This window comes from Saccoglossus kowalevskii, chromosome 2 (assembly GCF_978046115.1).
Source record: "Saccoglossus kowalevskii chromosome 2, keSacKowa6.1, whole genome shotgun sequence".
NCBI classification, from domain to species: Eukaryota; Metazoa; Hemichordata; class Enteropneusta; family Harrimaniidae; genus Saccoglossus; species Saccoglossus kowalevskii.
The window spans coordinates 10,725,741-10,753,059 of record NC_140642.1 but is presented as its reverse complement, the minus strand read 5'-3'; the positions used below and the strand labels follow the sequence as shown (position 1 = coordinate 10,753,059).

At 34.8% G+C, this 27,319-nt stretch overlaps 2 protein-coding genes and 1 long non-coding RNA gene across 4 annotated transcripts; 2 read left to right on the top strand and 1 right to left on the bottom strand.

The window, feature by feature from the left end:
- Positions 1-316: 316 nt before the first annotated feature.
- On the bottom strand, positions 317-7,196 carry LOC102800575 (uncharacterized). Of its 2 annotated transcripts, XR_014926618.1 has the most exons (5): positions 7,072-7,196; positions 3,941-4,038; positions 3,091-3,230; positions 1,540-2,579; positions 317-1,203 (listed from the first exon to the last, which is right to left on the bottom strand). XR_014926618.1 is itself a non-coding variant. In XM_085491154.1 (4 exons), the coding sequence occupies exons 1-4, from the start codon at positions 7,112-7,114 to the stop codon at positions 2,432-2,434; spliced, it is 429 nt and encodes a 142-aa protein (XP_085347280.1). In that variant the 5' UTR covers positions 7,115-7,196; the 3' UTR covers positions 317-2,431. The 2 variants fall into 2 exon arrangements, 1 of the variants encoding a protein (XP_085347280.1); XM_085491154.1 differs by having other exon boundaries at positions 317-2,579.
- Positions 7,155-27,217, top strand: LOC102802834 (uncharacterized). Its single transcript, XM_085491132.1, has 7 exons — positions 7,155-7,241; positions 12,522-12,724; positions 12,920-12,998; positions 13,124-13,243; positions 20,670-20,765; positions 23,255-23,430; positions 24,817-27,217. The coding sequence occupies exons 1-7, from the start codon at positions 7,229-7,231 to the stop codon at positions 25,801-25,803; spliced, it is 1,674 nt and encodes a 557-aa protein (XP_085347258.1). The 5' UTR covers positions 7,155-7,228; the 3' UTR covers positions 25,804-27,217.
- On the top strand, positions 15,516-18,961 carry LOC146748105 (uncharacterized). Its single transcript, XR_014931160.1, has 2 exons — positions 15,516-16,154; positions 18,496-18,961. It is a non-coding gene; the product is annotated as an uncharacterized LOC146748105 (long non-coding RNA).
- Positions 27,218-27,319: the final 102 nt, after the last annotated feature.

The following is a 27,319-nucleotide window of genomic DNA, read 5'->3' as shown; positions in this document are numbered from 1 at the left end:
GTGAAGTCCAGGCAAAGTGGTGCTGACTCACTTCAGGTACAAATACTTCTTGGCTGTCTTTAAGTCCAATTTGAACACTAAAGAAAGGGAAACTGATTGATTAAGGCTGATTAAACTCGCTTTTTATATCTACAATGTCAAACAATGCGGTAGTATAAAATAAAATGTATGTCAACTAGTTCCAATATTCTGTTAAAGTAGTGAATTATGCAAATAATATCTGCCAAAAAAAGACTTTACTTTGATAACTAGAACATTTGTAGCTGTCATGGGTCCATTCTTATCAACCTTTAAAATGAACATTTATGGAAATGTGTTTGGTCATGATGTTAAATTCTTTATTTCCCATACAAAAGTAATACAAAATATATATTCTGAATAAATTCTATCAACTTGGTTTTATCCATTTTATATCTTTTTATTTACTATCAACATTACTAATCCACCTATAATAAAACTGGTATTGAATTTCTTGTACATCACTGAATCTCTCATACGTAAACTACCGGTAACATTGTCATTCCAGCTACACCAGGTTTGCTTAAAGCACTATTTTCAAATTGTGAGGTTCTGTTAAATTAAAGCAATGTCATATTATTCTTTACATTCTATTCATTTCATAATTTTGTTATTCAAATCTATTTATAAAGCTTATCAATTTGACCATTTTTCTGTACAAGGGGTTTGTTTTCCAGTAAACTTCAAGCAAACAATCAAAATACAAACATTGAAGTTTAGATAATGCAATGGCACTGCCATATAATAGGGCCTAAATACCTGTAGCTCCTAATTAAATCCATGTCATCCTTGCTAGACTTTCAATTGTGAAAAGTTGCATCAATTCCAATACCACTGATGACTGTATTGGTCATGAACGTTTATAGTTTTCAAGGTATAATACAAAACACTGCTCATTGAAATATATAAGAATGTCAAAGATATTAAATTTTTATTTCACAATTACAAGTTATTCTTGTATTGACTGTTGTGTATGAAATATCTAATGAATATGTGCTCTAGTGTGATTTGTTTGTCTTCTCTAGCAATACTTACTCTTGTGTTATCAATGTGACTGCTTCATTAACATCCAGTGTTCTCCACAAGTCTGTTTCATGTCATTGTTAAAGAAACAGTTGTAGTTGTAGATGTATCAATGTGTCTAAATTTTATTGTCCCCACTGATTACATACTGTATGCAACTCACTGTTTTTTTGGTATCCATGTTTTGATGATAAACAAAAATGAAAATCGATTTTCAAAGTGAAATAGCATGGTGGTGCTTCATGGGCGTTGTACTCGGGGGGGGGGGGGGGGGGGTGGATACCATCCGAGTTAATCAAACTCCTGGGGAACTGGCAGAGTGACTCTTTCAAGAAATATCTGCACCCATCCCTTCCTCTCAGGCGGCGAACAGTGAACCAATTCATACCTTCAACAACTACTCTCACTACAATGTCTTTGATCTCTTTTAGTTTAGTCTAGTTTTTTGATTTGTATGTTACAAGTGTTTTCACTTGTCAGCATGTTACATTTGCATACCATTTGCATAAATTTGCATATTCCTTGTGAAAACACTGGTTTCCTCGTTAATAGTGTTTTAGTAATAAACTAGGTACCCCTATATTGATCCAAGACATTTGTGTTATTCTCCTTGACCTTCCAAGTAGCCTTTCCCTCAGTGCAGTGCCCTCACAGGTCATAAATGGATTTAACAGCCACCCCTACAGTTGGCACTGTAACAATTTGTAAGTTGAGTTGTTGTTGTTGCAAAGATGTTGTACAAAGTAGACTCACAAAATGCATTGCACAGGTGCCTAAAATATGGTTACTTTTATTTTGACAAAATTATCCTTTTTTGGCTCATCATATTTGTTATTATTTTTCATGAAAATTCATTGGTTTCTATGCATCTGCATTTTATCCCAAATTCTTTTGAGAATGTAATCACTAACCTTGCAGCGAGTATTATGTTGAATACTGATTTCCAAGACTGCAAATTATGTTATTCCTTTGTTATTATTTCAAAAGATTGTAAATGTAATATGTAAACATATAATGTAAAATAATTGGAATGTATGTCAACAGTATTCAAATTAATATGCATATTTATGCAAATTAGAACACCTATGACCTATTTTGGATTGTGGAGAACACTGAATATCTAATGACTCATTAATCATGAGTTTAATAATAGAGTAACATTTTTCTTTCTTTCTTGTATAACAGCATATTCCTTACAATAGTGTACATGCACACCTGTACTTACAATGTAATACCATCACAATATTTCATTATGTATTCACCAATGTACCTCAGTATTATGAAAGTAGAGGTACTGTATGTGGTATGCTCCAGTCACACATTTGACTATGAAAGTTCCTTGCAATCTTTCTGTTGTCTTGAAGTTTGGATAATCAAGTTACAAGATGCATTATGTTCTTAATAGATCACAGAACTGCTCAACGTGTTTGATAGCTGTACTAGCGTTAAGTGGAAGGGCATATGCACAAATCAGTATACCATAGGGTAAGTTACAAACAACAAGTCCACGCTGATTACCATGTGATGCTGCATATATACTGAAAATAAACATAATACAATCAGTAAAATATGGTAATTACAGTAAAAAAAAGTAATTGTATTACATAGTCTCTGAGTTATCACAAAGGTATTTCATGAAAAAACTTCTCAGACTTGCACACATACATGTATGTTCAACGCAAGTTTCAATCTCTCCACACACAACTGGGATCCAGTTCCGAAATAGGAAAAATGTGTTATTTTTATGCATTTTTGGCAATAAATGTTGCTATTCGGCCATATTCGAATGGGAAATAAAAAATCATAAAAAAATTGAATCTAATCACAAAACCATAGAAACCAACCATTGCTGAGAAAGTATAAACAAGGACCCGCCTAACCACCCAGCTACATGTAGGGACAACACTCAATCCATTAGCCCTTTTTTTGGCTGTGCTTAATAGGGGGTAACAAAGACAGTATAACTTCAATGTAAGTTGGTGAGTGAGGGGTTTTAGTTTATAGCATGAAGAGTGTGTATGAGATTTCACATGGTTTAATGTAAGATACCTGCAGTGAGTTTTTTTGTAAATCTCAAATTTGTCCGTCTCATCTTTTTGCAGAGAAATCATGAATCCTTTCTCCAACACTTGCTGTTCCTGAGTTGATGATGTTGTGTTGAATAAACTCCCAAACTGCTGCCAGTTACCCTTTATAAAACAGACATAGAGTTTAATGAAGACAATATAAACACAATAAATAATAGATTGGTATATGCATGAATGTACTTACAACACATTATGTAAGAGATAGATGTTGTGTCGTATGTACATTGTGTACTAGTTAAATGTCACAATCACATTGTGTGTGATATGTCATGATTACATTACATGTGTCTTGAGTACCGGTACATTGTGTGATACATATAGTATATTGTTATGAAGACATTGTGAAAGTGATACTATATGTATCATTCTTCCATCATATGAGAAAAATTATGAAATATTGGAAATATGTCATTGTCATAAAGACAAATTATACTACTTTACTTCATTTTGTACGTCATGTACAGGTACATTAATTTTGAGTTTGGTGACCCCATATTTATATTTTTTTTTTGCACTACAGGCAGCCTCTCAAATATCACTAAACACAAAATGCATCGATGTTCATTGTTTAAATTAATTAAATGAATGGTGCCATGATCTATATTCATCACTCTTTTTAGCAACTTACATACTCTGTGGTGGCAACATTGACTTTTCATTCAGTGATTATTGGTGAAGGTGCAGTGCAATAAATAATGTGTATCATTTATGCCATCATCATAATATGGCAAAAACACATATTTGTTATGATCATATGTATGTTATGAACACGCTCTATATGAAAGTGATGTCATGAGCATATTTACACATACCTCTTCTAAATCTTGTAAGTATCCATGAGAATAAATACACCGACACTGTCTGCTAATTAGTGCAACACCATTCACCACACCATGCCGAAGTAGTTTTTCTTTTAAAAAAGTATAAAAAATCATTTACATATATATCAGTTAAAAATCATCTAACTGTTCACAGCAACTGTGATTTTGATGTATAATTTAGGAATGACCTCAGTGTTGTTGTCGCATTGAAGGTGGTTACAAAGGAACACGCCCTTTACTACATTAACCTCACTACTCACAGCAATTTTTCTGCAGTTAAAACACAAAATGTAAAAAAACAAGTCATTGAAAATGACACAGTCCACGTTAAATTTGTTCTCTTTGTGCTCGCTCGTCATATTAAAGTGGAGGGGTTGTCGCGAGCGCGTCCTTGAAACTTGAGTCCCAAGTGGCATATACAACAGATTGTTTATTTACATCAAATTCAAACACGTGTTGCCTGACGACCCCTCCTGTTTAAGACATAGCAAAGAAAAACATAGATCACAAGTGAAAGCATGTCCAAGTTATCACATTTTAAACAAACAAGATGGCCACCAGTCGGCCATATTTGATAAAATTGCAAATTGAATTGACATGTACATGTATCCATTTATGACATGCTAAATATCAATGAAAATGATACATAGGTGACAGAGATATAGTAATATGGCCAAAAATAAAAACAGCCGTTATTCGGCTATCTTTGATTTGATTATAAAACAAAGTGACATGTATGATGTATAATGTGCCAAATACAAATAAAATGGTACATAAATCTTGGAAATATAGTAGCAATGCCAAAAAGTCAGACGGCTGTCAATCGGCCATCCTTGTTCCGATTTTGAAACAAATAGCCATGGAAATCTATAATAACATGTATAAAGTATATGCCAAATTTGTATGAAAACTGACAAAGCATGTCCAAGATACCACATTTAAAAAAACAAACAAGATGCTTGATAGTCGGCCATCTTTCATCCAATTGCAAAAGAAATTGTCATGGACATGTATCTTAACATGTATAATCTATGTACTAAATTTGAATGAAAACTGACAAAGCATGTCCAAAATACAACATTTTCAAAAAACAAGATGGCTGCCAGTCGGCCATTTTGAATCAAATCGATTAACCACTGCATGTGCATATGTCCCACATAAAGTACTAGGCACATGCAAAGAATGAACGGAATAGGTCCAAAGGATTCTGAAATATGACTCCGGACGGACGCACAGAAGGACACGCGGACGGACGGAGACCGAATTATAAGTCCATGTTTTCAGACATCGTCTGAACGGGGACTAATTATTATTGACAATCAAACTATATACTAATGTCTGACTACTGTTGAAACATAAAACAATTTTATCGGGAACTATGCTGTGCAAGGTAACTAATTTATTACACATTTACTGAACCTTTCATTCAAATTCAATTAAGACAACTTTATTGGCTTATAATATTCATGTGGTGTTCCACGATGTGTTGCCGATTTTGGTCGATATGCATACACACATGTCATATACTGGGTCTTCCTTTTCAGGATTGTGTATTCAATCGTGGTGATGTCACATCAATCACTTTCAAATTTATAAATGTTTATAAATTGTAAATTTATAACGGCTTTTCTGAAAGCACAGTTATCTTTTGAATACCCTAATTATTGTATTTAGTATACGACACATAACAAATTTACTGAACATTTCATTCAAATACAATTGAAACAACTGGAATGGATATAATAATTGTGTTCTATTATGTGCTGCAAAGCCACTTATATTCTGGTTGATATGCCTGGGCATACCCCGATGTCAGACTGCCCACTTGTCTGACCATTCGTCACATCACTGCAACTGTGACATCATAATAAACTGCTTTATATTGATACATATAAACTATTTAAGACCGGCCACTGGTAGCATAGGGGTTGTCGCATTAGTCATGATCGGTAGACCCAAGTTCAAATCCTACCTTAGGATGAACATCAAAAGGGTCGACCCCTACCCTGGGTGGGTGTGCCACAGACTCAATGGGAAGGCCAATTCCACTGGCCGAGATTCATTCACTAACAAATGCGACTTTAGGGGAACCTTGGTCAAGGTCCGCAGGTGCTTGTGTTCGACCGGGCCTGGTTGACGCCGGGATAGCGCATTACAAATTGCCATTTGACAGAGAGATGGCCACACAGCCCTGTCATGTAGTCCCAAACATGAATATGACTTCTGTGGCAAAATGCACTATGTGTCGTCACTATAGCACTTGCAATTCGCATATACAAAAAAAAAACTCAGGAGAGACAACAGTGACACTCAATGTCCGGAACTGTCACCTATATTTAAAAAAAAATAAACTATTTAATACCAAGTTATTAATAATTTCAGTACTATGTTTCAACAATTTTCCAGGGTATAGGAAATCTGAAATTTATGCTTTTAGCATTATTGAGATATATGCCACTAAATAACTAGTGGTCATATATGTTTGATTATTATCTGCTCTAAATATGCTAATTCTAGATTTTGTATTCAAATTCCAGGGATAAAAGGTAATCCATAGAACATAGGTATAGATGGGCGAGGCTTATGAAAAAAATGTCAACAATTTTAGTATATTTCAACGAACTGGTAGTATAAATACTGACCATACACTATTTTCACACATAAACAAAGCATCAACTGCAGATAAAAGGATCTGTTAGAAAATGTTACATTAACATCCAACACACCCACCTACCCATCCCACTCACTGACTGACCCATTAAACCACAGGTGTTGAGGGACTGTGATTAAACCTAACACACTGGCTGATTTCAACCGCTGGAAGAGTTCAAATCTGGTCGAGTTTGGTCGTTATCGTATGTAGGACAACTGGGCCGACCCGGATACCCCTACGCACACGAACAGACGGTGACTTCACGGCGATCATTCTAATAGGTCAATGGCAGTTTTGAAATTTATAAATGTTGCATGTTTATAATATAAACCATACTTCAAATGCTACAAACAAAAAATACGTTTTTACAACTGTATATCGGATAATATGTACTATTGGATCACAGACAGGCGTAAGTACAGCAGAACTGAAACAGTTTTAGGATTTTTAGAACCTGCACTACTACTACCTTCTACAAACTGTTCCCATTTCAAAACTTCACCGTTTTCCATTTCTGCAGTTATGCAGCCGCCATTTTTGAAGCCACATTGAGGTCACTGATCTTTGACCGCCTTGTCTCAAAATCGCGCAGCCTATCGCGAGAGTTTATTTACTAGCGTTTCAAGATGGCGGATAAGGGTGAGTACCGGATTCTTTCTGCCAGTATTTATATTCCAAATACAGTTAGTTCGTTTCTTTGTAGTTCTTTCTTGTCGATATTCTTACCGATTTGATCAATTGAATATTATGAGAACGATGAACTGAAAACGTAAATCTGTTTGGGATATACTGTAACAGTGTTACATGCATTTAAACCAACGTTCAATGTTTTTAACCTAGCCCTGCGTACAGTGCTGTGTGTACCGGACGCGTTCGGTTGATAGATGTCCCATGTGGTGGGGACATCTATCAACCGAACGCGTCCCCGTACACACAGCACTGTACGCAGGGCTATTTTTAACCTAGCTGAAGTTCTGTAGCTCTGAATTTCGCTGGTGTCTGTTTTTGGCGTTTTCTGTTTGACCCAGAGCTACAGAACTGCAGCTATATTTAACCAATCTAAATTCGAGATAGTAGTTTATAAATAAATAAACTCTGCTCGGACTGATAAGTATGATATATTGAAGATAATATTTGGTAATCGTAGTCCTAAATAACTATTACTACTACTACTACTGCCTGGCGTCGTGACACTAATTTAAGGAGGTTATTGGTGCATACGGGTGAAAGGGGAGACCCTGAGAAATATGGTTCTGTCCCGTGTAATCGTCCTAGGTGTAATACTTGTCCTTTTATTACAGACACTAATCGTATATTTGGTCCCAAGGGAGATGTTGAGGTCAAATATCCGTTCAGTTGTATCACTATGAATGTTGTATATTGCATTTCATGTATTAGATGCGGGAAACTTTATATTGGTTCTACAGTTCGTCGACTGGGTGATCGGTTTGCTGAGCATCTAGGGCAAACTAGACAGAAAAATCGTTATTATCCGGTTTCACTTCATTTTAATTCTAGTGGACATAATATTACAGATATGTCTATTTCTGGTGTATGTGTTGTCAATGGCAACGAAAATCAGCTCAGGCGTGTCGAGGAGGAAACTATATTCCGCCTTGGAACTAAGGAACCCCATGGTATTAACAAACAGTTCAACTCATTTGTTGAGCTCACTACCTAAGGCGCGTTATTTGTTCTATTGTGGAATTTTTTGTGATTCTAACTTATAGTTCATGCGCGTTCTTACGTTCCTATGTTCTACCTGTACGTTATCACATTTGCTTCTATGCTATCGATAAAGAGCCATTGCTCGAAACGTCTAGCTATTTTTAATAGTTATTTAGGACTACGATTACCAATTATTATCTTCAATATATCATAAATTCGAGATAATGTATTTCGGAAAGAATCTGCATAGGCAGTTTGGAAATTAGGAAATTTGACACTTTTAAACGTACCAGCACTTGGGCAGCATTATCTCAAAATCATTGAAGGATCTTTTGGAAACTTGTAAAAAAGCAATAAAAGTAATAACATACATGTACAGTATAAATCAACGTTGCGACAGTGTCCTGTGGTAAACGTGTATAATCATGCCATCAATTGTACCTATGCCTCTTGTATATGGTTGTTATCACAATGAATAACAACAAACTAAAAAGCATTTTTGGCAAGTTTCTAGGAATGTAGCATGTTCAGCAGTTCTGGGAGATTTAGAATGAACAGAAATCAATAATAATAATGATAAATGACAAAAATAGTATTCTTGATCACCGAACAGACATCATACTTTTCAACTACCCTGTTCACAGGCTGAGGAAAGCTCGATGAAAAGGGTGGGTGAAACAGGAAATTTTTCCACTGACTGATGCTTAGCAATGGGATCTTTACAGCATCCTAATTAAAATAAATACTGCAAAGATTCATTCCAAAAAGTTTTTATACATATTTATACATTAAAATAAATCTCAGTAATGTCAGAACCTTATCAAAAAAACAAAAATTACATTGTGAATACTGTAGAATTATTGTAAGTTTCAATCCCTGATTAGCACAGTACAGTTCTTGTGCTATAATTGAATTCCCATAGGCAACAATGTGAAAACGTGAAATGCAGGCTTATTTTACACACAGAACAATGAGTTCAATAGTTCACACCATCATCACACAGTATTACAGGGTTATAACCAGAAAATGAAAAGTTCCTGTCTAAAATCTATATTGAGATGTAATATAATAGTTGCTGGTCCGTTGATTATTTGTAGCTACTGGGAATTTTCAATCAAAAGTTGACAGTTTTATAGAAATTTAGCCAGTGAAATCAAAGTTTTATGCCAGTTCAATGACAGATAGACAGGTGGCTGTAGTGTTCAATGTCCCAAAGTCTCAATGTATCAGTCTGCCATTTTAAAACCATTTTATTTGTTTTCAAAATAGAGAATTATAGAAGATCTTAAAGGGGAACTAAATAGAGCCTATTTTGGTGTTTGTATTTATCAAGTTATGTATATTGATTATAAATTTGAAAAAAAAAATTTAAAAAAATGATTATCTTCAGAGTTATGATGATTTAAATATGAGAAACCATAAACCTGCGAAGGACTTCCGTTTGCGCCATCTTGCCATAAAAAACGCCCTCATGAGTTATAAACAGGTAAGGTAACAATTTAACAAAGCATGATGACGAAATAGTATCTGATTAAATATAAGCAACTTAGGGAGCCATAGTTGGCTGGACAGGTGAATTGACTTCTAGTCTAGGTTGTTTCGACTTTTACGTTAATGTTATTTACAAGCGTATCAACATACAAACATTATGGATGTGCGATTGATCGAGACAGGCATTTTGTTTTGTTTTTTGTCTAACTGCCTAATTTATGCTGTTTCCAGTACTGCACTGTGCGGCGTGCAAATTATTCAAAGTATGGATGCTGGAGTATGCAATCTTGAGTTCGTAGGGTGGTGGTGGAAACATTTTCGTCCATGTATTCACGGGGCTGCCCTGGCAAATCATCGGACAAGTGTCACAGGAACACCAAGCAGATTGTTCACAGATTTCCATGTAATTTGAAATAAAACTATCATTCGAACAAGGGGCATCGTCGACGATATACTCTCACCACTCACACTGGACTGATCTGAATCTTCACATTATACCGTACTTCCCAGATCATAAGCCCGGAGTCATGAACACGTAAGGGAAAAGTAAGGGATGAGCTTGTACTCGAGGACCAACTCAGAAAAAATGATTTTGTTTTGGGGTTAAACACTGTAACCATCTTGCAAACAACAAAATATTATCCAAAAAAATTATACTTATTTTTGAAAAAAAATGCGTCATTGATTTGAACAACACTTACAATGAAGAAACAAACATGTTCATAAAAAACACACACATTTTATTACAATACGATTTACATACCGTCTGAGTTTACGGTGAAATAATGGGTAGGGTCTGTGAGGAAACAGTGGACGAAGGCATTTATTATTATCTTCGTTTTGGTATGTTTTCGATCAGTACGCAAACTCACGACGAAAAGCAATTTTTCACCACGAGGTTTTTCACCACGATTTGACCTGGAACAATTTCCTTTGACACAACAGGTCATGTCTTTCATTAACCAATCAAAATGATGTGTCGTAATGATAAAATTTTCCAATTATTGACGATGATTTTTTAACGCAATGCGGAAGTGAATTACCGCAATGTTAAAATGCGATCTGTAGCACTGATTGCAACGAAAAAACGATGATTTTTTCCCTAAAAACTGGCGATTCGCAATTTCCGAAATATAAACGACGGTTAATAGTAACCGTGGGTAAACTGAGTGTGGAGGAAGAATTTAAACACCCTTCTCGGTCGCCAACATGTCTCATCGTTCAAACCCGAGGCCTTTCATCATGGTAGTCTCAAATTAAACCATGCCCAATAACCAGGTACACGACTTAACGATCACATTTTTGGCTTTTCGAAAGCTACTACTCAAAGAAATGTAGATTACTCCAGAATTGCAACATCGGGGTTCATCCTGAGTAAATGACAGAATAGAAAGGATGCGAACCACGTTGTGTACGTTCGCCATGCACTCTGAATTTAATGCGAGTTTTCTCATAAAACTAAAAGCATGAACCAAACCACCATGCCAATCACGATTATTATGAAATGAAACACACCTTTTACACACATATTTTAAAGAATATCGTCAACGCCCAGTAAAAACACATTGGGCTTATAATCGTGAATGCTCTCAACTCAATAAATACCAAGTAAAAATATAGGGATGGGCTTCATACTCGGGAGGGGCTTACGATCGAGGAAGTACGGTACTTTAACGTAACTGGGCTTTCACTCTCAGAATACTGTGGTTCAAACGCATAAGGCTCTAACCCAAGTTTTAAAAAGCACATTGTGCATATAAAAGTTGAGTTTATACTAGTAGTACACAATGCTTGGCAGCATGAACGGCTATGTACAATGGCGTATACGAATGCAATCAGATACTAAAACGTCATAGCTTTGAAAAGTACCCGGATGTTAAATATGTTCGTTCTTTATTTATTCCCCTCCATGAATGGCCTCCATGGTGTTTAATTGCAAGCACTTCAAATGCCTATCCAAGCTACAGTTATAATTAAAACAAAATTAAACCACTGCAATATTATTTCGAATACAGTTTACATGTAGGATATACAATGTACACAACTATAAATTAAGGCCGCATTTAGGTTCGCTTTAAACTAATCAAACAGCACATTTTAAAACTTCCATGAATTTAAAAATTTGTCCTGCTAGATTAATTTTCACACATACATCATATCAGACAAATGCACGCATTTTTGTCACTATCAAATCTGAAATGGCTGGCTAGTGGTCATCTTGTTTAAATGAATGCAGTTGCAAAGAACCGTATCTCATATATGCCAGGGCCAATCATGTTTAAATTTTACACATGCATCACACATCAGGTGAGGTTATATATATTTAGTGTGTATAATACAAACAAGGACTGTGTCAATGACGTGTTAATTTTGATCTCTGAATCTTTCAATGAAAACAATCGGCTAATCACATGATCTTGGTTATCTTCGGTAGTTCTTGTTCATAACTAGTGCTTTAAATTAACCTTTTCACCACCAGACTTTCTCGCCCAAATTTTTTTTTAATTCTTCAGTATTTCTGGAAATGAATCCTAATTTTGGAGCGAACAAACACAAAGTTTGAGTCAATTTTCAGTTTTTACTGCAAAAATTTGGCTATTTTTGTCCTAATCTCCTGAAGGAAAGTTCAGACTATATATGGAACTACTGAGTATTTTGTGAATTTGTGATGAAAAGAGGGAAGTGGTGGCGAAAAGGTTAATAATTGATTGGTAATTGCTAATGTAATAAAATAATAATTTTAATCATTGTTTTTTTCAGAGATGTCAGAATGGATCAAGTTTTTCACAGGAGCTGGGATACCACCTGGAGCTGCATCAACATATTCATTGTCATTTATTGACAATAGAATAAAAAGAAATATGTTATTAGATCTCACAAAAGAATATCTGAAAGAAATGGGCATATCTGTAATGGGAGATGTGATAGCAATTCTAAAATATGCCAGGAGTACGCATCTAAAGGTTAATAATGGAGTTGGTTTGACCTTCTTATAGCTTTCTGATTGATAACAGTGAAATTACAGGAAAATATTAGAATTCCTAAATGCAGAATTCCTATGTTGATAGATTAGCTGCAATCGTATAAATTTAATTGATGAATTGTAATACCAGTAATGTAGTGTGATGTGTGATAGTTGTTTGTGGGTATATTTACAGGAAGAAAGAGAGATGCCAGCTCTGTCAGCTTTGCCAGCAACTCAAGATGGTAAAATTGAAATCAAAAGACAAACAACAGGTACTGGATGTCATTTTATCTCCGTAGTTTTGAAGTATTTGAATGTTTGCAATCAGTAATGTTTTTATATTATTTGAAAGGCATACAATCAGTGATGTATTTATACGTGTCTAATTCATTTGTAGCTGGTAATCGCATGTTGGAACATTACATGCGTAAAGAAGGCATGATCAGTTCAGAGCCAGAAGCTAAAGTTAAAGTAACAACTGAGATGGCAGCCAGATTAGGTGCTGTTCCTAAAAGAGGTAACTACACTATGATCAAAACTGGCTTATCAAAATGTTACAATAATTGAATACAATGAATACAATTATAGTAATAATTTAAAACTATGAGATCCTGCATTTAGCATGAAATGAAATGTAAAAATGGGCAAACAAAGGTTGTAATAGCATCAAAACATTGAGTGTGATTCGGTAAATGTGGAAGTAGTTTTTGACTCCCATGTGCGAAGCACAAAATGGGAGTCTTTGCAGTTAGTGTGTCTGTATGTATGTGTGTGTGTGTGTATGTGTGTGTGTATATGTGTATGTGTGTCCGACTGTCCACTGCTATCTCAAGAACCATACATCGGTTTTTGATGAAACTTGGTGCATAGATGCTCTGGGCCAATGCGCAGATTTGATTAGGTTTTGGTAAAAATCCATGCTCGTTAATTACCTAATTTGCATGATAATTAGCTAATTTTTAGCTGTTCTATGACTGTTCCACTGATATCTAAAGAACCACTCATTGGATTTTGATGAAACTTGGTACATAGATGCTCTGAACATATGCGCAGATTTGATTAATTTTTGGTAAAAATCCGTGCATATTAATTACCTAATTTGCGTGATAATTAGCTATTTTTTAGTGGTTCCATGACTGTTCCACTGATATCTAAACAACCACTCATTGGATTTTGATGAAACTTGGTACATAGATGCTCTGAACTAATGCTAGGTTTTGATTAGTTTTTGGTAATAATCCGTGGATACTAATTACCTAATTTGCATAATGATTAGTCAATTTTCAGTTTTTCCACTGATATCTCAAGTACTAATCATCACATTTCAATGAAACTTGGTACATAGATGTCATACGACACTGCACAGACCTGATAGTTTTTATGGTAATATCAGTACATATTAATTACCTAATTTGCATAATTAATTAATTTTCAGCATTTGATATAAGTAGTTAGCATTACATTTCAATGAAACTTGGTACTTACATACTCAAGGACTATGCAGAGATTGATTGTTTTCGATAAATATTTGTGCATATTAATCACCTAATTTGCATAATTAGTTAATTTTCAGCTTTTCCACGGGTATCTCAAGTACTAATCATCGCATTTCAATGAAACTTGGTACATAGATCCTTTAGGACTATGCAGAGACCTGATTAGTTTTAGGGTAAATAATTGTGCATATTAATTACCTAATTTGCATAATTAATTTTCAGCTTTTCTACTGATATCTAAAGTACTAATCATCACATTTCAATGAATCTAGAATTATGCAGACCCAATTAGTTTCCGGTAAATATTTGTGCATATTAATCACCTAATTTGCATAATTAACCAACTTTCACACTGATATCTCAGGTACTATACATCACATATCAATGAATGTACATGGATGCTGTAGGACAATAGACAGACCTGAATAATTGTGGGTTAAAATCTGTACATATTAATTACCTAATTTGCATAATTAACCAATTTTAAGCTTTCACACTGATATCTAAAGTACCGTAAAAACTCCAAAATTTCGACCGGTTTTAAATAATTGGTGTTAGAAATGTGACGTGTTTTTAGAGTCAAAATTAAGGTGCATTTTCGGACGGTCGAATTTTTCAGAATAGAAATCAGCAAATGAAAAAATGGGAATGATAGACAGTGTGCTTCATTAGTTTTTAAAAAATGCAATGTCCGTCAATTGACGTAAACTTCCTCATGTTTCACGGTAAAAGCAAAGGTCGTGGCCGAGTTGTAACTCAAAATCTAAACAAAGTCATCAATCAGTGAGTATTATGACAAGCAAAACAAAACATCAAGACGCGGAGAAGAGGTCAGCACAAAACTAATAGGTCAAAAGACAAAGCTGTCTCGCACTACCTAGGAAAACTTGCGAATGTTCGAAGTACAGGTACCCATTGGACAAAAGATACATGGAAGTTTAGCAAACTATCTCCCCGACCCAGTGCAATGTATCCGGTTAGAATCAAAGCTCACGTGTCCCTTATTTGAGGGACCAAATTCGCCCTTGGATTAAAAAATAAAATAAGATTTAAGAAAATAAAATGGGACTTTTAAGGTGAATTTTGGCATCATTTTTCGGACATTTCAATCAATCCTGCCAGCTAAAATAGAGTCTAAGTTTTACCGTAGTCATTGACGTCTGTCTATTCAAGAGTACACGTGTATGATTTTTATCGTGACTAGCGTGAGCGGGTAAGCTTCCTTTCGAGAATGAGCTGTTATCACTGTGAACAATGTTAAATTATTAGTCCCCGTTCAGGCGTAGCCTGAAAAGGGGACTACTAATTCAGGTTATGTCCATAATTCCGTCTCCAACATTTTCTCAGAAATTCTACAGCAGATATCAGTGAAACTTGGCAGGTTGATGAACATGTCCCCTCCGAGTATGCACGTAATTTTTTTTCCAGATCTGAAAATCCCAAGTGGGTCTTTTTCACGATTTTATCAAAAATTGCCTCTCCCGGCAACATTGACAAAACGTCTGCGCATGCTCAGAATAAATTAATTACTGTAAAATACTTTATTTTTGCTTGCAACATTTTTTTGCTATTTTCGCTGAAGGAATGTTTCAGTTAAAATAAAATCCAGCGAATATACCCTTTTCTTATATTTTACAGTCAACTTGTCAAAAATCAATGAAAATAAATTCAATACAAAACACCCAGAAAAAGTCTTTTCAGCGAATGATAATTCCAGCTGAAATAAAATATTTTACAGTAGATTAGATCTGTGAGTAAGGCTGCTGTTATTACGGCACGTGATTTCTCCATTGCGTGCAATTTATTATAGTACTGTTTATACATGTATTCTGTTTGGCTCAGTGGTCTCATTCACTCGTTACTAGAAGAACTAGTAACTTTATTTGATTTCAAGAACTTCAAGAAGGCGGCATAAGAGACGTGTTTGCAAAGGTAAGTTTTCCAGTTTATTGGGGTACGATTGGTGTACATTTCGTGACGTACGAACGTGAATATTATGATGATTGCCAGCTTTATATTCTTGTGAAAAACCAAAAAAAGCAAACAATTGTCTCTAATCTACGAAACTAGTTTGTGAATTGTATACCCTGTCAAATTATTGTACACGAACGATTAATTCACGAGGACATAGTTTTCAAGTACCGGTAAATCGTTTTCCGGTCTTTTGCTTGTGTAGCGATTTCCGAAATATTCACAACTCGGGGGGGGGGGGGGGGAGAATTTCCCTGTGTCGATCAATTTATTCATTATATAATAGCAGGTTGCCTATGATTATATTCGTATTTTTTATGTTGTGAGCATTGAACTGTTAGTTGCAATGAAGATTTTGGCGATCTTGTGCGATTCAACATGGCGGATGTACAGTGACAACACGTGTATGGACGGTCGGTCGAGCAGTCTGCAACGGACCACAGTCTGTGAACGGACCGTTAATGTTTTGGATATTTCATTCACTCCTGATGCCTAAAAGAGTCTAATTTATATTTTACCGTAGTCATTGACACCTATTCAAGAGTATCATGTTTATTGTGAATAGCGTGAATGGGTAAGCTTCGTTTCGACAATGGGCTGTTATTTCTGTGAACAATGTTAAATTATTCTTTGAATGCTCAGTTTATTTTTTTGAAAACAACTAATTTTTCGATTTAAAAAAAATCATGCCGTTTTCCCCGTCAAAATCAAAGCATAAAGATCTTGCTAAACATCGGTGAATCCCCTGTTGCGTTCACCACGAGGTCACTGAGCCGTCATTAACATATTTAAATGACCACGTGTACTGAAATAACATGGCGGATATCGCATCGCATCGCATTTACATTCGACCGAAATCATTCGTTTACGATGAAACTAAGTTGAATATTACTTCCAATTCATAAAAATTCAACGAATTATTTTTTTGTGCGTATTATAATCATTACTGAATAATAATAAACAATTGCAATACTTCGAAAACAAGTAAGTTATTCACTTGCGAAACACAGAATGACCAGATTGTGCTACCGTGATCATTTGCTACCGGTACTAACAACTAAGCAATGTATTCGTGTTTGTATTTATTCGAAACTTCTTTTAGAAAATACTTTACTTTTCGTAAACTTTACTGAATTTTTGGGGGGATTCAATTCCAACATTTCGCGATGCCAAACCAAAGGCCTTTCACTCTTTGAGTGTGACACCTAAACCAGAAGTTTTATGGTGTATAAACTGGCACTAAATGAAAAAGCCGTTGAACCTTATTCAAATTTATAAGTACATGTTATTATGTATTTAATTATGAAAACTGACTAAATTAAATGTGATCTTATTTTTAATTTGAACAGAATTATGATTTATATCGGTAATGACGTTTTCATCCAATATTAATAGTGCAATTGTTAAAATGCCTACCTACACATTTATTGTTTTTGTTTCTGTTGCCCTGAAATAGACATTTGTAAAAAAAAAAATTTAAAAATCATGCTTGATTCAAATTCAAAAAAAAAAGATGTAGCCATGTAGCCCCTTCCTGTTATCTGTTTCCAACTTCTTCCAGAGTAAAACTGGTGAAGCCATGTAATTGCCATACAATCATAAACTGTGGGAAAACTTATATGTTATTGAAAATCTTTATTTTGTTGTCTGTGAATTAATATAATATTTGAAATGGTGTAATGGTGCAAAATATTCTCAAGCAATTGGTTTTCTGGTGGCACTACACTGTGCATTTATGCATGATCTCAGCTTACTAAGTGATGATGGTGGTTGAAATGGAAAACTGAATACAAAAATCCAGTAACATCTCAAACGAATTTCCGTCTGCTGTGAATGCATGTTTCGTTACATCAAATAAATAACCCAATTTTATTGAATGTATCCAAAAACATGGTACCAATGATCTGAAATTTCAGGAGTGCTCGCTGAAGGTTTATCAATCTTGCTTATTGTCTTGTTCTTTACCAATCCTGCATTTCAGTTACTAGAATTTATACTAAAAAAAAATAGTTTCTGTTTTTCTTCTAATAATTCGGCCACTCTCAAAAACAAATATTGAAATGCAAGAAGAATACAAAACTACTGTGATTGCATAGCGATACCTGTAGGGCCATTGTCAATTAGTTCGCCTGATCAACACAGCGTTATACATAGGGCTGATATTGAATCACGGAGAGTAAAATCTTGTGATACTAATCTCTAGAACCGCTCAGATTGGTACATACCGGTATGTCTTATGAACCCACATGTGTATATCTTTAACAATACCCGGTACTCATTTTAAACTTTTTTTTTTTTACAGTGGTGCTGTGAACTGCTTCAATTTTGCAAGGCAATTTTTTCTGGGTTCCTACAACATGGAGTGTCAGGAACTTTATTGAAATTTCATAGAATCCTGAATATATCTAGAAGTGAAAATTAAATGGTTTACAGTATTTTATACCCATTAATAATGATGAAATGCAATAATATCACTGCACTAAAAAGACTTCAAACAATTATTGTTACTTCTCCATTGAAGGTTATGAGCAGACCAACCTTTACTGGCTTCCTTAATTATTACATGTACTTGCTCTGAAAACATAGCTTTTACAATTGTTTAAATTAACAGATGTTGTTCTATGTACAATGAATACATTTTAAATAATAAACCTTACTGTATTAATAAAAAATTGTATTTGACAACATGAGAATGATTCTGATGCCCAGTGGTGATGTTGAAACAAACCCAGGTCCTGGTAATATACTAAGACCTGATTAACAAAGAAGTCATGTACATCAAGGTTCACTCAGATTTATGAATGCAGTTTCTTGAGCAAGTATACATGTATGACAAATAGTTTTGTTGCACTTGTGTACTCTGAGATTCTGAACATGGGTCAGTGGAAGTTTTTAGTTGTCAGTACAAAACTAGATTATGGGAAATCACTTTATGATGAGTTGTACCCACATAGAGTACATATTCATTCACCTGTTTGCAGATGTTCCTTGTACTACTTTATAATCAAATAACGGGGACTGTGACATTTCATGTCTTGTTCTTCAGATGACCAGTTTATTTTTTAAAAACAACTAATTTTTTTATTTAAAAAAAATCATGCCGTTTTTGCATCAAAATCCAAGCCAAAATATCGTACTACAACATCAATCTCTTCCGCATTGCGTTCAATAACATTAACATATTTAAATTAGCTATGGTAATTTGAACACGTTGGCATCATCCAGCTTTTTGATTTGTTAATTAGCGATTTGACCTATTTGACCTAAGAGAACATGGCGGATATCCTACAGCATCAAACGTTTATACGAGACCGGAATCATTCGCTTACGATGAAACTAAGTTGACTTTTATTTGTATTTCATAACCATTCAACAAATTTATTTTGTGTACATTATTATAATCACTACTGAGTACAGTAATAATCAACAATTCAGAAACGCAGCATGCCGAGATTTTTGTGTTCGATTTTATTTGAAACTTCGTTTATTTAGAATATATTTTCGTTACCAATAAAATAAAAATCTCTCAGTCAATCAGAAACCCGGATTCATGCCTTCGAGGAAGGTCCCGTTTGAACGCCCACATCGTTTTTTTTTTCGTTTGGGGGGAAAACTAAAACTGGTCGCAATTTTCGAATAAGAATGAGTCGGCAATTTTTAGTGGAGTCGAAAATTTGAAGGTAAATAAAACACCGAAACCCGGCAAATAAATAGGCGATCGAATTTTTAGAGGGGTCGAAATTTTGGAGTTTTCACGGTACTAATTATTCAATTTCAATGAAACTTAGTACAAAGATGCTCTAGGACAATGTACAAACCTAATTAGTTTGGGGTAAAAATCTGTTAATATTAATTCCCTAATAAACATAATAATTCATAATTTTTTGGTTCTAATCACATTTCAATTAAACTTGGAGACATAGATTTTCTGTTACATTGCGCAGACCTCATTAGTTTTACACTCAAATCTGGTCATATTAATTTCCTGATTTGCATAATTAGTTTTCAGTAATTTCGAATTATATTTAATGTGTCTCCAATACTCTCAGCACATGGGAGTTCTTTCTAAGCTTTCTTTGATTGTGTATTTTTCACACTAAGATGTGCTATAGACATTTGATGATGGTCAATTTTGATGAGATAATATTCTTTATGGACTGGATACGGCTTTTGTGACCTGACCTTGTATGGCAGAGGTGCCCAAGCTCGCAAGGGTGTGTAAGCCGTACGACCGAGGGCGCCAAAAGCTGTATCCAGTCCTTAAAGGTTTTATTATAAACTTTATTTAATTACAATTTTACTATGGCGGGACCTCAAACATGCGTCGTAATTTAGAATGATGGGTTTTGTTTTGAATAATGAAAGCCGGGCACACTAGGCCAGGCATGGTTGACTTTCATCAAATGATTTGCACTCTGTCTTTGCATATTTGTGTAATTCATAACTGATAATTTTTTGTTTCTGTTTGATGGAAAGGTTCCAAATCAACATTGGATATATCCAGAGTGAAACAAGTAGAAGTTATTCCAGTTAAAAAAGCAAGGAAAGTTACACCTGACCCTGAACAGAAATGCAAGTATAGCTACTTATATTTTATTAAACAATTAGAGAAATTAACATTAATTACATAATATCATTGTTGACTGCCATGTTTATCACTCTAGTAGTACCTGATGTCCAAAACAGGGACTTGTGTTTTCTCAAACATGTCTGGACCAATTTTGTTCAGAACAAACGCAGGTCATACATGTAAGAGACATATTATTGTTGATAAGCTTTTCATTCTTCGACCTAACTGGTGGCCATTTACGTTCCAACTGTTCAATCAACCTCTTTCTCGGGCATGCCTTGGGTGATTTTATTCAATCTTGCTATTAGCGTCACACGTGATGCAATACTCAGTGTTCCCCCCAGCATTCAATTTGTGTGCGGGGCCGCCACGCTGCTTTTCCTGCCCGCCACTGTGGTCTTGAGCCGCCACGGTGATTAGTAAGACCGCCACAGTGCTTTTTTCATTGTTCATCCTGTGAACTGTATTACGAAATATAGAAAGAAATACGTAGCTATCAGGAATCTTTCTACGCTTCCGACCAGGACTATTGTCCGACGTACCGACCGACACGCATCCTGCCAGTCGTGGATTATAATTTGTAAACAATAGATGTAGTCGCACGATGTGGTAGTGGCTTATAAACAATACAAGTTAATTTTGTAAATACTTTAACGTTCGACATAGTCTTTAGATTGAAAGCTAACATTTTTTCAAAATCAATTCCACCCCGATATAACATGGGCAAAGCGGAGTTCACGATCTGTTTACGCTACTCAAGAAAAAAACGTGTTTATTGCGTGATTGGGTAAAATACATTTGAACTTTTATCATCGCGAATCATGTAAAAACTCTTCTTTCAAGACTTCTTTTACCTTTTAAAAATTGCTTATCACCTATTTCGAAAACCATCATGCAGTTTTCATCTGAAATCCATACCAACACATCGTGCTACGACATCGCTTTACTTCCGCAATGTAATTTTTATGATCACTACCATTCGGAAAACTTCGGGTTCTGCCGGCATTACCATGCGGTATTCTGATTGGTTAATGGCGTTTTTGACCCATCGGGTCAAAGGACTAATACGTCACAATTATCATGGCGGTCTTTGTTTTTCACCGAAGCGATCGAGTGATCAAAAATAATCGCTCAAATTTTACGTTTATTTCATATAAAAAAATAAGTAACATTTTTTCATGGCATGACTGAGTATGAGGAATTATTGATATAACCGGTGTATAACATCGCGAAGTAAGTTAAGTCACGTCGTAACTTTGATGATCGTTTGGAAGTTTTATTTGTTCATTCATTACTGTAAATGTAAACGTTGTAGAAGCTGATGGTACGAATAATGAAAATTTTTTTGAAGGAGAATGTTTTTGTAGTAAATAAGATCATGGAAGTCGAGAACATATTCCTGGCTGAAACGTTTCAAATGCGTTTCATTTAGCCTTTTACAATTTATTTGTTTGTTTGTTTTTAATAGTCTGCAGCATTTCCATTTCGATTTGACAATTTTTCATTTTTAAATTCAAACTCTTCTAAATTGTGAAACGTAATATTTTGACTCCAATAGAAAAAATATTTGCACTGTGACTGAGCTCATTAATATCCCAAAAGAATAGTGTTTATAACACTGTATGAAACAAATAAATATGTGCCACATTGTTTTTGAAAATATATGTTGTTTGTTATGTGGATGTAAATGTGCTTTGGTTAATCTCTATTATTATGTAAATGATATGCAAATCATATGCAAATTAGTCCACCACAGTGGTTTAAATTCCTGGGGAGAACACTGATGTACTGATGCACATAAGTTTGTTTTGATGAAAATGGCCAATTGGTGGCCATGTTGTTGATCTTAAATTCATCGTTTATAATTGATACAGTCAATAAAAACTAAACCTTGAAAGTGAGTGACTTATTTTCACATAAAATGTTTCTTCAGTGTGTTGCTATATACTATATACTTGAGGAGTCTGTATAAGAAGTATGAATGATAAATTCATAATTTATAATAGTAATTTTCTAAAAATAGTTACCCTACACTGCATTTTTAGATGCATTTATTGATACACATGTATAATGTTTTACACCTACCGTGTATGATGAATATAGCATATATTATTCATTATAATAATAAATTTCCTTGAGAAATATGAAGAATAACATAATTAGTCCAATTTATTTAAATATGCGCACATAAAACATTAACCTGAAGTCAGTAAGCCAAACTCCTATTACCAGGGTACTATGTGACTAGCTATTTCATTCATTCATGCAATGAGTTTTTTGAGTTTGATTTATAAACTTTTGTCATCAGGATTATTGTAAAGAGAATCATTACATTACTGATACAACAAATGTTTTTCAGAACTAAACTTTCAAATCATAGGCTGATTTATGATAATTAGACTTGCAACTGCAAATGTGTCCTTGAATATTTTTACTGTATGAATAAAATACATGTTCCAAATCTGACCAGTAAAATCATTATTTTCTACAGCTACTGTCAGTAATTCTAAGAAATCTGTGTTTGATAGACTTGGTGGTGAAAACCAGTCATCTACTCTTACTACTCCTAGTAAGATTGCTCCGAGTACTAGTAATAATGGCGGTGTAGCATCAAAACGTAGTGGAAAGGATACCCATGTAACTGTTATTAGTTTGAAAAACACTGAGGTAAGTGTGTCTCAAAACATTTACAATGTTCTATGTAATTATGAGCTTCAAATGTTACTGTAGAATACTTTATTTTCGCTTGTAATTTATTTTCGCTATTTTCGCTGAAGGGATGATTCCGTGAAAATATAATCCAGCGAATATACTTTCACATTAAACTCATCAAAAATCAGTGAAAATAAATTCCACACAAAACGCCCAAAGAGCCTTTTCAGCGAAAATTAATTCCAGCGAAAATAAAGTATTCCACAGTAATTTTGCAAGTTTGAACTTTTATTTTGCTAAACATTTCAACAATCAGAATATAATTTTTGCTGAACTAAGCAAGACAGTGTTTGTTTAGGATAGTCAAGTGAGTTAGGCACTTTGGTTTAATAGGGTAGTCAAGTAAGGCAGTTTGGTTTAGGGTAGTCAACTAAGTGAGGCAGTGTTAGTTTAGGGTAGTCAACTAAGTGAGGCAGTGTTGGTTTAGGGTAGTCAACTAAGTGAGGCAGTGTTAGTTTAGGGTAGTCAACTAAGTGAGGCAGTGTTGGTTTAGGGTAGTCAACTAAGTGAGGCAGTGTTAGTTTAGGGTAGTCAACTAAGCAAGACAGTGTTAGTTTAGGGTAGTCAACTAAGTGAGGCAGTATTGTTTAGGGTAGTCAAGGCAGTTTGGTTTAGGGTAGTCAACTAAGTGAGGCAGTGTTAGTTTAGGGTAGTCAACTAAGTGAGGCAGTGTTAGTTTAGGGTAGTCAACTAAGTGAGGCAGTGTTGGTTTAGAGTAGTCAACTAAGTGAGGCAGTGTTAGTTTAGGGTAGTCAACTAAGTGAGGCAGTGTTAGTTTAGAGTAGTCAACTAAGCAAGACAGTGTTTGTTCAGGGTAGTCAAGTGAGTTAGGCACTTTGGTTTAATAGGATAGTCAAGTAAGGCAGTTTGGTTTAGGGTAGTCAACTTAGTAACTAAATTCAGTGTTAGTTTTGGGTAGTCAACTAAAGGCAGTATTGGTTTAGGGTAGTCAACTAAAGGCAGTGTTGGTTTAGGGTAGTCAACTAAAGGCAGTATTGGTTTATGGTAGTCAACTAAAGGCAGTATTGGTTTATGGTAGTCAACTAAAGGCAGTATTGGTTTAGGGTAGTCAACTAAGTAAGGCAGTGTTGGTTTAGGGTAGTCAACTAAGTAAGGCAGTGTTGGTTTGTAAAACTTGTCATGATATGCACTATGGTGATGTGATAAAACACCCTTAATGAGATATTTCCATTTGTATTTCATTAAATGTACTGTATGTTCATTTCAATTTTCACAGGCATGAATTGTTTTGTGATAATAAAATTGAGATAGAAGAGATTGACATACATCTATACTGTTGGGGGGCTGTGTCTATGTAATATTATTTGTATCTTTATACAGTCTGACAGTTCAGTCTTTCGAAGACTTGGTGGAATGAAGAGACAGGAAACAATGTCAATGTCATCTGATGATGGCTCAGAATTAGACTACCATGGAGTTCTCAAAGCTGAAGCATTACAACTTAAAAGAATGAAAAAGATCATGAAGCCAGTTGTTGCTGCTCAGTCAAATAAGTCTAATAGTGTAGCGGAAAAGAAAAGTGCCCTCCAAAGGCTTGGACCTCAACAAACGGGTGTCACAGTGAGACTTGGTCCAGCAAAGACAAATGTTTCTGCAAGGCTAGGTCCACTGAAGTCTGAAGCAACATCTACATCTACTAGTAGTTCAGGTTCAGGTGTAAAAATTACCAGGACTGTTTCTAATGTCAGTAGTTTACAAGAACGCCTTGGAGTACAGAAGGCTGAAGCATCCTCAACCAGTGATATATGCCCGGTTAAGGTAACAACCAGAAACAGTGCCTCTACTACTAAGACTATGGTATCTACCAACCTTAAGGTAAAAATACCAAAAATAACAATTAAAAAAGGTGCAGGTATTGTAAAACGACTTGGGACACAAACAAAGTCTGTGCCTATAACACAGACTACTAGAAAAACTGGGTTAATTGCACGCCTTGGAACAAAAGAAAAGAAACTAGTTAAAACTTTATCAAAAGGAAAGAACACTGGAGCTGTACTGGAAAGACTTGGGTTACCAATCACCAAAGAAGAGACTGGTACTATAACGTCAATATTAGCACCCACCAGATCCAAGACATCCAGTATCATGACAAGATTAGGAACACAAAAGGTGGTCCCTACTTCCACAACTTCTACTAAGAAAGGAAGTTATACAAAAATTGTGAAGGTAACAACTAGCACCACCGACAAATCTGCCAGGAAAGCGACAATTGGCACCACCAACAAATCTATAGCAATAGTATCCAAAAGCCCAATAGGAAAAGTGTCCAGTACTGCTGGTGTGTTTAGTAGACTGGGTTCTAAGTAAGAGTCTGTATGTATTTTTCTTATTTATTTTAATATCTCACTGTCATGTTGATTTAAAAGTTACATACTGGCATTTCTGTGGTAGTAGAGAAACCTAAAATCACATCATGTACTTATATCTGCATAAATAAAGACAACACAGTTCTACTAATTTCAGCTCTGTGGGAGTGAATTACAAACTAGTGTACCAATAGAATGAAGATAGCATCAGATATAAAATATTTTCTTTTTAAGTTAATGTGCATTTTGGACTGTTATGTGACATTTGATGGCATGAATAAAAGCAATGCAGTAGTAGTAGTTGATCTTTGTTAGGGACATCTGTGATGACATGAATATGTACAAACTTTGGCAAATATAAAGTATTCAAATTTCAGTGATTTTCAAATGTACAAATGTTAACTGATCCTAAGATGAGTTATCGAATTTGTTTGAATTTCAAAGCTTTTGAATTGTGTTCTCATGGATTAACCCTTTCAGCAACTGTTCCCTCTTTCATCACAAATTCACAAAATAGTTCTCTTTATAGTCTGCAAAAAATTGGGCGAGAAGTCTGATGCTGAAAAGGTTAATTAAATTTGAATTGCTGAAATCCATAATATTTTGAAATCCTTTGATATTTTTCGTAACAGTCATTTGATAAAATATGCCATATACAATTATAGTATCTTGCACCAAAAAACCTAAAAGTATCATTTCGGAGTACAGTGTATTTTCATATGTACTTGTGGGGATTACCATTTAATAGTACTGTATTATCTGATGCTACCTTCTAAATATAGTGACAATCCCCCATGTATTGTTAGAGTACTTACATGTACCGGTAATAACAATATTGCCTACCTCATTAGTTGACATAACTGTCACATTGATCTGCACATTTTTGCCATTTTTAAAACATTGAAGTATTTGTTTTTTACTCTGATATGTAAAGCACAAAAAGGAGGCTTTGATTTTAATAGGGTTTAGAACATTACCCTGTTGTGAACACAGCTCATACAGAACATTGAATTTGCTTCATTTTTTAAGCAGACTTTAGTAAACAGTGTGGACACTAATTTCATGTAACAGGTTTGATTTCAATAACATGTAATTGATTTTAACATTATTTTCTGTTATTTAGTCTTCAATTAATAGATACAATGTAATAAATTTTGACTTCCCTTTTTGACTTTCAACTAAGCAGGCTAACACTGTTTTACTTCATACACACTGTTCACTTGTTCAGTAAATTCAATGTGGCCTGTGTTGCGATCACATGATCTAACTTATTACGTCATGTATGAACAAATATTTTATCACATCCTAATAGACAAATTATAGTTAACAGGTCTCTACCCTAGTGCATTTTCATAATTTGATTGTTTCTATGGTAACACAGTAGAAATAGAATGTGTTATTTTTGTTAAACTTTATGCAGCTGTTTTTTTTTTTTGGGGGGGGGGGGTAATGTGTATGGCAATGCCTAACTTTGGCACTTCTGTCAAGTCAGTAATGATCTCTTGAATTTTGGACTC

What these genes read in the sequence shown, in the direction of transcription:
- LOC102802834 (XM_085491132.1), top strand. An exon ending in CCAGGAGTACGCATCTAAAG is followed by an intron (nt 12,725 to 12,919) that starts GTTAATAATGGA and finishes GTATATTTACAG; the next exon opens with GAAGAAAGAGAGATGCCAGC. An exon ending in AATCAAAAGACAAACAACAG is followed by an intron (nt 12,999 to 13,123) that starts GTACTGGATGTC and finishes ATTCATTTGTAG; the next exon opens with CTGGTAATCGCATGTTGGAA.
- LOC102800575 (XM_085491154.1), bottom strand. Translation starts at nt 7,114, where the DNA reads ATGGAAAACGGTGAAGTTTTGAAATGGGAACAGTTTGTAGAAG. An exon ending in ATGGGAACAGTTTGTAGAAG is followed by an intron (nt 4,039 to 7,071) that starts GTAGTAGTAGTG and finishes CTTTTTTAAAAG; the next exon opens with AAAAACTACTTCGGCATGGT. An exon ending in TACAAAAAAACTCACTGCAG is followed by an intron (nt 2,580 to 3,090) that starts GTATCTTACATT and finishes GTTTATTTTCAG; the next exon opens with TATATATGCAGCATCACATG.